The sequence below is a fragment of the Borostomias antarcticus genome (assembly GCF_949987555.1).
Source record: "Borostomias antarcticus genome assembly, chromosome: 18".
Taxonomy (NCBI): Eukaryota; Metazoa; Chordata; class Actinopteri; order Stomiiformes; family Stomiidae; genus Borostomias; species Borostomias antarcticus.
This window is the reverse complement of record NC_140251.1, coordinates 13,365,327-13,376,963: the sequence shown is the minus strand read 5'-3', so window position 1 is coordinate 13,376,963 and position 11,637 is coordinate 13,365,327. Positions and strand designations below refer to the sequence as shown.

The 11,637-nt window shown below is 47.2% G+C and overlaps 1 protein-coding gene across 1 annotated transcript in view; it reads right to left on the bottom strand.

The window, feature by feature from the left end:
- Positions 1-10,658, bottom strand: part of aebp2 (AE binding protein 2) — a gene marked incomplete at both ends in the record, with an annotated part of 30,999 nt that extends 20,341 nt beyond the window's left edge. Inside the window, 5 exons of the mRNA XM_084452780.1 lie at positions 924-1,066; positions 6,854-7,040; positions 8,737-8,844; positions 9,213-9,438; positions 10,135-10,658. Of these exons, the coding sequence (XP_084308906.1) occupies positions 924-1,066; positions 6,854-7,040; positions 8,737-8,844; positions 9,213-9,438; positions 10,135-10,658 (1,188 nt within the window). The remainder of the gene's footprint in view (positions 1-923; positions 1,067-6,853; positions 7,041-8,736; positions 8,845-9,212; positions 9,439-10,134) is intronic.
- Positions 10,659-11,637: the final 979 nt, after the last annotated feature.

Sequence of the window (11,637 nt, the reverse complement as noted above, 5' to 3'; positions counted from 1 at the left end):
CATGTTGAAGTGTCCTGGAGCAAGACTCTGAACCCAAAAATTGCCCCCAGTCAGCTGGCTAGCACCTTGCATGGCAGCTGCCGCCATTGCTGTGTGAATGTGTCTGAATGGGTGAATGAGAGGCCATTGTAAAGCACTTTGGATAAAAGTGCTATATATGTGCAGTCCATTTACCATTACCATTTGAGACCTCCACTGGAGGTGTGGTCCGGATTTAGGCAGTCCTCGCTAGAGGGGGGCGCCCCAGTAACTCACCGGGTAAGGCGCGCACCATATGAAGGCTAGTCCTTCGCGCGCAGCGGACCCGGGTTCGATTCCCGGCTTGGGTCCTGTGCCGCATGTCCTCCCCTCTCTCTCTCTCCCACGTTTCCTGTATCTCTACACTGTCCTATAACATTAAAGCTGAAAAGCCCTAAAAAATATCTTTAAAAAATGCGCTAGAGGGTAAAATGTTTGTTTATATATATATATATATACATATATTGTTTGTTTATATATATATATATATATATAATGTGTTTTTTTTAACCGTTTTCGTTTTTTTTTTTTCATATTACGAAAAGTGAAGTTGCCAAGAACCCACTCAATATAACAAACAACAGTTTTAGGATCACTAAATAGTCATTTTGTCATCAAATATCCATGTACTGTGAGTGTGAACAGCTCTGAATCTTTGAAGCCCCTTTTCTTTGCTTAGTGATTGCAGGTGTACCGATACTCCCAGAAGCATATCTTCTACAAATATTTGCAGATTTCAATGTATGGAATATCAATGTACACTTTCACAATCTCTAAAAACCTTGCCCTACATCAGGACCAACCTCCAGTGGTGGTCACGTTTTTACCATCTGGCCGTAGCCTTGTTGCCAGGGTGGTTCTAAAGGGACCCTTGGTCTCAAAAAGGGGGTTAGATGTGGACTCGCCGTGCTGTGGAAGACGATACTGTGTCCATTGCCCACGCTCTCAATGCGGGTTGCCAGGTTGAGGCAGATGGCCCTGTGGCGGATGGCGTCCATGGTCTGCGCGTCGAAGAAGTCGAGGGGCCTTGCTGGTTGGAGAGGAGACGCTGAGATGAGAGAGAGAGAGAGAGAGGCAAGTGAGAAACACACAGACCACAGACAGAGAGAGACCAGCACAAACACCTAAACAGACTGTAGAATGGAACATGCACACCAGCACAGTATGGAATGAGTATGGAGGTCGGCACCATACAGCAGTACACTGACCAGAGGTTTCTGTCCATCTACAGTATCCATCCATCCATCCATCCATCCATCCATCTATCACACATATGTGCAAGCACACACACACTTTCACTCAAACGCACACGAATGTGCACACACACACACATTCACTCACAAACATGCGCACACGCGCGCACACACACAGCGTGAGACACCGTTTCCTTCCAGTGCGTGCAGTCACTTGTGACAAGCAAGCTACGATGTGACGCTGTCACGCTCAATGACCGTCATTTATTGATGGTTCCTTAGAGACGCGTTCTCCAAACACACGCTTGTCCTGGGACTCTGGGAATGAGGCCAGTGGAGCCTGATAGGGCGTTCCTGTGCTACCGTACCTGGGAGAGTGCTCCCTGGCGCTGAGGCGCGTGAATAACCTCAGCAGACACTTTCCAGTTGTTCTGTGAAAGGCCTCGGGGACCGGCTGTCAGGCTGGCTCTGTGTGTGTGTGTGTGTGTGTGCGTGCGTGCGTGTCTGTCCATCCAAATCATATTCTACCCTGATAACCAAAAGGGCCTGAGTAGTTTAGACTGAGTAGTCTGAGGAGAGCCTGAAACATCCCTTTTTTTTAGAGATACACATGCGCACGCGCGCACACACACACACACACACAGCAAAGTGCTCTAAAAAAAGCACTGCATCACTTCATAGGGATACGCTGGGTTGACAACAGTCAAGACAGTTAAGCAGCGTGTTTTGAAAGTGCCTTCTTATTCAAAAACTGTAGTTCTAAAGATCTGAAAGGATTAATCTTCAAGACTCCAGTTTGAAATAGTAAAAATGCATGTATATATATATTTTTAGGCAGTGTCTTGTGCTTAGGGGGCTGTGTTTGTACATTATGGTTGTATTCTATCTTATTGTTTTATTTTGGTTTGTATTGTTTTTCTTTTTGTGGGATATCTCCTGGAGCGTTCTACTGTATGTGGGAGGTGTACGTTTGTCGGATGAGGTTTTGTTTGAGTGTACACTTAGCCGAGGTTAAGAGGATAGTTAAAGGGACCCCGAGGAATTTATTTTTGGTTACAAAACAGTCTCATTTTAATGTGGGTGAATCTACATTACCCACACTTGTTTGTGTGACCATTTTCGACAAATGTTGTTTCTTCTATGTAGTTCATTTTTAGGGCCCGAGCACTGGCGGTGCGAGGCCCTATTGAAACTCGAAGGATTATTATTATTCTTCTCCTTCTCCTTCTCCTTCTCCTTTACTCCAAACAAATGCCTTTTAGGCGGCCTGAACATCGATGAAAACGGATGAAACTTTGCAGATACGTCAGTCCCGGTGAAAAATTTGATAATTCATGGGTGACGGAAATGGGCGTGGCAAAACGGCTCAAGAGCGCCCCCTGGAAAATCTAAAATGGCGAGCCCCACCTTTCAGTTTGATGTAGGCAAACGAAATTCGGAGGGCATATGTAGTTCATCGATACGCACTAAAATGTCTCTTGGAGCTATACCCAACATGCAACAGGAAGGCCGCCATTTTGCTTTTAATGTGCCATTTTGTCCTTGTTTTGACCATTTCCATGCCTCGTACTTCGACGAACTCCTCCTACAGATTTCATCCGATCAACTTCATATCGGGTCAGCTTCATCTTAAGACCTTTGTGATCAAAAGTTATCAAAAAAATTGAGTTTTCACCAAACACCCTTGCCGTGGCGCCCCGCAAAAGTTTGACATTTCGCCATAAAACACGAAGTCCTCATAACTCCTACATACATTATCCAATTTGTCCGATATATCTCACGCTTCATGACGGTTCTGTCCTGAACACATCTATGTGTCAGTATTGCGTCATACTTATAGCGCCACCTATTGGTGAAACAGGAAGTCCTCATAACTCCTCCATACATTATCCGATTTTTCCGATATATCTCACGCTTCATGACGGTTCTGTCCTGAACACATCTTTGTGTCAGTATTGCGTCATACTTATAGCGCCACCTATTGGTGAAACAAGGAAGTCCTCATAACTCCTACATATATTGTCCGATTTGCACCAAATTGCTAACGATTCATGAAGGTCGCATTCTGAACACATCTATGCATCAGTATTGAGTCACACTTACAGCGCCACCTACTGGTGAAAGAGGAAGTACTCATAACTCCTACATACGTTATCCGATTTACTCCAAATTGCTTATGCTTGATGAAGGTCGCATCCTGAACACATCTGTGCGTCAGCATTGAGTCTTACTTATAGCGCCGCCTACTGGTCAAGCAGGAAGTAATCATAAGTCCTACATACATTTTCCGATTTACACAACATTTCTCACGCTTCATCAAGGTACCGTCCTGAACACATCTATGCTTCGGTATTGAGTCACACTTAGAGCGCCACCTACTTGTGACAGGAAGTTTCTCTCAGTATTGCACACCGAAATAGCACACCCTTTAACGGTGCCACACCCCGACACGCGTGGGGTGCGAGGGCCCGCTCACTGCTGCTCGCAGCCCTAGTTAGATTATTATTTTGTGGTCGGGTCGTTCAGAACTTCCTTGGAATGACGAAACGATTTACTGCAGTAGCCTACGCCGCCGACAAGAGACAGCGCGAGCAGCAGGTAATGGCCAATGATAGAAGACCTGTGTAATTGCCTCGTCGGTGGCCATCGTTCCGTCTTCAAAACACCCGGCTCAGGTAGCTAAGGTTTACGACAGTGCACAGGGAGGCTCATGGGAAATGTGGTCTTTTTGGGCGGAAAACACTTCCGCTTCCCGAAACTCCTCGTAGGGCCTTTAAGTATTGTGCCATTAGCTGATGGTGGTTAAAGGAGTAGTAAAGGGAAAATGCATGTTTAGCCCTGTTTTAGGGTTACTTGTGACCATATACAATGGTTCAGATCAAAACGTTGACAAAACTAGCACTTTTGAGAAAGTTGATAATTGCTCTACCACCGTTTTGGTCATACAATGGATGTGGATGGGCATCTTGAAAAATCATTCAAAAACATGTTAAACTCTCGATTTCAAAGACAAGAAGCCGTGTCCGTTGGTGTTCTGACATCAAATTCGCAGCAAAGTATGAATCCTGTAGGGTTTTATTGATCATTTTATGAAATCCATTGATTTATATTGACGCGACCGTTGTAGATGTGAGGAACTACAGCAAATGGAAGAGATGGAGGCTCTTTTGATCTGAATCATTGTATATGATCACAAGTAACCCTAAAACAGGGCTAAACATGCATTTTCCCTTTACTATTCCTTTAACATGCTGGAATGGGATGTCATGTATAAATAAATGAATCTGAATAATACCATGCTAAATGGGTCCTGTGTACTTGACCAGACACGGAAATAAAATATGAATTAATTCACATAATATCAAAGTTCAGTGTCTCATTAAGTATCCACAAACAAGTTAAAATAAACATTCCTAACTAATAGAAAGAATAGTTCAGAATCAGCTCATTCTGCTGTTAAGAGCATTTCTCCAGCCTGTCCTAGTGGAGTTCCATGGTGTCCCCAGACCCGTCACAGTATGCGCTCACCATGATAAGTAGGGCCTCATGACCTGGCCTTGTGATGTCATCACGACTCATCAGGTCCGGGTTTAAAAATCAGGAAGATAAAAATGTTGAACAACAGTTTACCAGTCTAACTCAAACAATTCAGTAGTACATAACTTCCAGATTTTGCACGTTTTCAGTAGTTATTTTCTAAAAGGTGTTTAGAAAAAAAATCTGGGAATTCACTTCAGTCACTTTAAGATAAAGGTCCAATTGATGTTCTATGGAATGTGTACCATTATAAGACAGTACTACAGGTGTTCTACTGTGTTTGACGGTATTGTGTGTGGGTATGACGGGACGCACATAAAGATAGTTGTGTTTGTGGGAGTGTGTGTTTAGTTTATTAGACAGTAGTTAAAATACATGATAGAGCAAGTCATGCATCATATAAATGTCAATGATGGTACAAAAAAGTACTAATTTCCATTGTGGTCCTTGGTCTCGGCACTGTGGGTAAGTACAGTACTTAAAGATTGTCGTGTTTGTGGGTGTGTGTGTGTTTGAGGGTGTGTGTGTGTGTTTGAAGGTGTGTGTTCGAGAGTGTGTTTGCGGGTGTGTGTGTGTGTGGAAGGGGTCGTATGTAAAGATTGTTTTGTGTGTGTGTGTGTTTTTGAGGGTGTGTGTGTGGGGGTGTGACGAGATATTGTGCCACAAGACATTGCATAATTTTATTATTGTTATTATTTGATGGAAGTGGAACTAACAGAAAATAACAGCACTGTTTTTCATTGTGTTTTTCGAATAAAATACTATTTTTCCAGTCATATATTCATCATTCGAGTTTTGTTAAAATGTTGTTATAATATCGTGTTATAATATCGTATTGTATCAGCATCGTGACCCCAATATTGTGTATCGTAATCAGGGTTTTTCCTGGCTCAGAATGAGGTGATATCTTAAGTGGTGGTCTGGGTCCTCCCCCAGGAAATGTGATGCATCAAAAGTTTAATTTCCTGCATTCTGGTGAATTTTCTATGCACTAATGTGTGCTTTATTAGCTTGTCTGCCTAACGATATTAGCCTACATAATCTGACTTCATTGTGTTTATTTATTTCTAAATAGCAAACAGCCTAGAACATTTGTGAGGGCACATCAAGGCACTGTGACTATAACGTAGGTTGTCAGTTCTATGTCTGTTCTATAACCAGAGCTTGACAACTGGAGCTCAATGCATTTGTGAGGTCGAGAGCTTTGTCCCCGTCTAAATCTTGTGTTTCTGCGACCCTCCTAAGTCAAGATATGGCTGTTTAGGTGTTTAAGTCATGGGAGGAAAACGTTGGTTTTCACCGCTCCCACGAACGACACCGCATGAGTGTGTAACCGGCGAATCGTCTGAATGGAAAAAGGGTCAGACCAGAACAATTGTGCGCTCCCAATTATATTTCAAGGTCGCACAGATAACATGTTTACAACATAAATCAATGGAGAACAAAAAATGAGTAACTACTACGCAAAATGTGTACAGGTTGGAAGGTCAGATTTTTTTTGTCGAGAGCTGGAGGCGGCACGAAATTTGACCGCCTCGTAATTCCCTATGCAGGGAAAAACTCTGGTATCTTGAGCTGAGTGTATCGTCACGCCCCTACATACATAAAGATCATCGTGTTTGCGGGTGTGTCTGTGTTGTGGGGTGTGTGTGTGTCTGTGTTGTGGGGTGTGTGTGTGTGTGTTCTGGGGTGTTTGTGTGTGTTGTGGGGTGTGTGTGTGTGTGTTCTGGGGTGTTTGTGTGTGTGTTCTGGGGTGTTTGTGTGTGTGTTGTGGGGTGTGTGTGTGTGTGTTGTGGGGTGTGTGTGTGTGTGTGTTCTGGGGTGTGTGTGTGTGTGTGTTGTGGGGTGTGTGTGTATGTGTGTTCTGGGGTGTGTGTGTGTGTTGTGGGGTGTGTGTGGGTGTTGTGGGATGTGTGTGTTCTGGGGTGTGTGTGTGTGTGTGTGTGTGTTCTGGGGTGTGTGTGTGTGTTCTGGGGTGTGTGTGTGTGTGTTCTGGGGTGTGTGTGTGTGTGTGTTCTGGGGTGTGTGTGTGTGTGTGTTCTGGGGTGTGTGTGTGTGTGTGTGTGTGTGTGTGTGTGTTGTGGGGTGTGTGTGTGTGTACGTACGTAAAGACCGCCTGCGCTTGTTCTTGAGCTTCTTCCTCTTGTTGAGGCCAGCCTTGGAGGGAGACTCCTCCTTCAGCTTGGCCTGATTGGACAGCTTGGACGCACTCTGCTGGCTGAAGTGGGTGGGAACGTGGCGCGCCAGCCCCCCCTGGGAGGCGAAACTGGCATTGCAGCCCCCCACCATGCACTGCGGAGGAAGATGTCAGCGAGAGCTCAGGGGATACCAACACAGACTGAATACATCATAGTGTAGCCTCCTTTACCACAGCCAAGACCAAGGCTTGTAAAAGCGTGTTTCCCCTTCCATTGCCTTGGAGGGGAACGGGACCTCCCTCCCTCCCCAAAAAGTCAAAAACAGCAGACTTTTAGCTCACTAACATTTTTAGTATAAGTCAATGGAGTTTAACATAGCGAAAATTAGCATTGTGACTAGCTGACATTTTCTGTCTGGGAGTGAGAAATTATGAAATTAAAATATTTTCTGTTTGCTGTAGCGAACTACATAAGTAATGTATCTACAGTTTAGTGTACGTCTTCTGATGTTAGTAACTATGTAGGCTAACATTAGCTAGGCTGTGTGTTGTGGACTAAAATGGTGTTGCATTCAAGTAAGCATTCCATTTAGGCTGCATTTTCAGCAGTGCTTTTGCAATTTCTCTGCATTCACACGCATTTTCTGCAGTAAATGTAATTTTTTCTAATAATATGTTGCTATGCGTTGTAAATAAATATGTTAATATTTATTATCAGTGATATTTATTTACCTAAACACTCGTGTCGTTTGAGCTCAATGTAGAGAAATGCGCTGATACTAACAAACATGGATCTCTATACCGATAAACATCCTACTGCGCTATCTATGACAACAGTTGACCCCATGTATCCGTGACACGCCCACCCCACGACAATAGTAGTTTGGGGCGCCTGCCACCCCTCCTGAAAATCCCAGGGGAAACATTGTAAAGACAGGACAGGACAATGGGTCTGGGTGAGCAACTGTCATTTTAAGGTGGTCTTTAAAGGAAAATGCTCGTTTTTGACAACCTGGACCTTATTTACGACATATTATAAGAAGTTTGACTCACCCAGATCACTTTTGTGTTGTTCGGAGGCCTGTAGAAGAAATTTAAAATCCAGCGCGAGCCAGTATATCCATGTAATGGCGGCGCACGGGGCACTGAGAATGCAGTTTCTCAAAATCCATTTTCGGCCGCTAAACAGTTGTTTTCATCAATCAGATTGCATGAATCGACAGTAGAGATTCCTCTACGCGAGCCATTCTTTCGGTTTTCAAATACGTGGTCTGTAGCCTCTGTAATATGATCTTTACACGCCTCTCCCCCACTTGCTCCAGCACGCATGCGCACAGGCCAGCGCGCAGACTGGATATTCTCCCTCACATTCTCTGCGCTACGATCGTAGTTGGTGCCGAGAATATTGTCGTCGTCATTCGTCAGCAACAATCCGATCGTAGCGCAGAGAATGTGAGGGAGAATAGCCAGTGTAAAGATCATATTACAGAGGCTACAGACCACGTATTTGAAAACCGAAAGAATGGCTCGCGTAGAGGAATCTCTACTGTCGATTCATGCAATCTGATTGATGAAAACAACCGTTTAGCGGCCGAAAATGGATTTTTAGAAGCTGCATTCCCTTTGCCCCGTGCGCCGCCATTACATGCAAGGAAAGCATTTTCCTTTAAGGCAACCATTTTAGATGAAGACGTAATCAATTGAGCGGGCAACCTTGGGGGGGGGTAGCGCCCAGCCCTGCCTGTGCCCAGACGGAGCGGCCCCTGCTGCGAGGGGAAGTGAATAAGAATGCTGAGCTCACGCTGGGTCTATAGGAAACGGACCCCCTTTGGCGTCCTGCCCGTGTCTCACCTTGAAGGGCTTGTCTCCGCTGTGGGACAGCATGTGCCTCTGGAGCCAGCTCTGGTTGGTGGAGGGGGTGTTGTACACCTTGCAGCCCTTCCACAAGCACACAAACGTCTGGGGGACAAAACACAGCAGGGCTCAGTGTGACCCAGAAGGAGCTGACGAGGAGGGTCTGACAGACCAGAACAACAAGAACAAGGGGAAGAGAGAGACAACAAGAGAGGTAGAGAGGGGGAGAGAGAGAGGGGTAGAAAGTGAGGGATGAGAGAGAAGGACCAGAGGAACCACAGGACAACAAGGGGAAAGAGAGAGACAACATAGACATAGAGAGGGGAGGAGAGAGAGGGAGAGTGAGGTAGACAGCGAGGGGAGAAAGAGAAATAGTGAGGTAGACAGAGTGAGAGAGGAGAGACAGAGAGAGAGAGAGAGAGAGAGGAGGAGACAGAGAGCCAGCGTGGGGGACCCCTTCCCCCCATACTGACCCCTCCTCTCTGGCCGCCCCCGTCCACGTGGGCGGCCCTGATGTGCTCGGCCAGGTCGGGGCTGCAGGTGAAGCTCTCGGGACACAGGTCCCAGCAGCAGCTGTAGCCCACGGACTTGGCTGAGGAGGACGACGACGACGTGGCGCTGCCCTGGTCGTGCATCATGGCCGGCGTGGAGCGACCGCTAGACACCGTGCTCTCCTGGTCCATCAGGGTGCTGCTGATACTGGGACCGAGGTTTGGGGGGGGGGGGGGGGGGGGGGGGGGGGGGATAGAGAAGAGAGGAGACAGAGAGAGGAGGGGGGGGGAGAGAGAGAAGAGGAGAGTGAGGGGAGAGAGAAGAGAGGAGAGGGGAGAGAGAGAGGAGAGAGGGGAGAGAGAAGAGAGGAGAGGGGAGAGAGAGGAGAGAGAGAGGAGAGAGAAGAGAGGAGAGGGGAGAGAGAGGGGAGAGAGAGGAGAGAGAGGGGAGAGAGAGGGGAGAGAGAAGAGAGGAGAGGGGAGAGAGAAGAGAGGAGAGAGAGAGTAGAGAGGGGGGAGAGAGAGGGGAGAGAGAAGAGGGGAGAGAGAGGAGGAGAGGGGGAGAGAAGAGAGAGGGGAGAAAGAGGAGATGGAGAGAAAGAGGGAAGAGAGTGTGAATATTCACAACGTGGGAGTGATTTTTCGCTCGAAGCTCGAAGTCGTGGGTTATAAGCGGACTTGGCAACTGCTTCCCGCGGCATGCTCTGGTTCTGCTGAGCGGGTTGAAATGTGAACCTGCTGCTCCTGCAACACATTCTCCACGCGTGCCATCTCCATTTCACTGAAACACACGCCCCCATTGTGAACCAACGAAGACGCCTTTTGCGATTTAGTTCTCCCATCCCATCCTTCTTCACAGTCTTTAAACATGAACCCCTTTAATATGCGGAGCTGTTTAACCCACCTGTCCTCAGAATCCATCCGGCTCAGAGGCTCGCTGTCCGAGGAGGACGCCTCCGCGCTGGTCCGCCTCTTCTCATCGGTACCGGGGTTTCCCTCTGCGGCATCGCTGCTCGGCGCCTTGCTTTTCCCGCAGTCGCTTCCAGGCGGCGGAGCTTCGTCTGAGTCTAGTTTAACTTCCTTCACGGTATTCTCTCCGGTCTCAGTGCGGTCTGCAGGACTATTCTGCCCCAATCTTCCCTCCTCTTCGCTGCCAAGTTCGGGTTTCTCTTCCTCTCCGTCTCCTGCTGGTTCAGCCCCCGTCCCCGGTTCAGCCCCCGTCCCCGGTGCAGCCCCGGCCTCCTCTGCGGGCTGCCCGTCCCCGTCCCCGGGCTCGCGCTCCGCTTCCTCCGGTTTCAGCTCCACGCGCTCACCCGGTTCCTCCCCCGGTGCTTGTAGGCCCGTCTTCTCCTTCTCGGTCTCCCCTGCGAGCTGTTCGTCGCTTTTGTCGCTCGCTACAGGAGTTTGCTCGGTTGAAACCGTAGCCATCTTTAATGGTAATCACTAATGGATGCTGTTACTACTGCTGTGCTGAACACGACGATGGGTGCGTCTCATTAGTCCAGGAGAGCCTCCTCCACTCGACCACCACTGACTCGTTACCTCTTAGGATATGGAGAAGGTCAAGCTACATCACCTGCTGTGCTGAAGCGAACGAAGGAACCTCGAAACACCTCCCGAAGGACGCGAACACGAAGGATACTACGCGAACCCCAGTCTAGACACGCATATCCGGTAGCGTTCTTACCAGGGATTTCAAAATAAAGGTCACGCAAAAACAAATGTATTCTTTTGTAAGTTGAGTGTGTAAACATGGAAAAAGAACACTTTCTGTCCCAAATACGATAAAAAAAAAAACATGCAAACACAAATACAATATATAATTACAGATACAAATTTGTAAAATAAGCAATTAAAACAATTTACTACTATTACAACTATTTAAATCAATCAGGTTCAATTAGTGAGGCTGGCTAAAATACAAATTGTGCCCACATCAATATGGAGGTGAAATGGATTCAGGACAGTGAGAAGAACAAGAACATGTAATAACCCGGGTACGTTTATCATCCGCATCAGTGTTGGAGGGGTTTGCTGATGTCATCCATTCATATTAACTGGGGTTGGGAAATGCTGCTGTTTCTGGAGTGAGGCCGGCTAAACTACAAACTACGTCCCCGCCGGCCCCTTCCTGACCCACACTTTTTGGCTTCTGGGATCAGACTGAGCCCGGCGCACCCTTGCCCTCTCCTGGCATTAGTGTTAGAGTGGCTGTCCACCATGGAGCTGGTCCCTTCTCAGTTTGGACCAGTCCCACAGGGCTGTACGCTTCCTTCACTTTGTCCAAGGTTTGCATCAGTTCCTTCACCTGGAGTCCCTGCAGGTTACTTGGGTCAGGGAGAGTGAAGGGAGCACCAGCCACGCCGGCCCAGGGGCACAACTAGCTAGCAGGTTTTCTGAGGCTTGC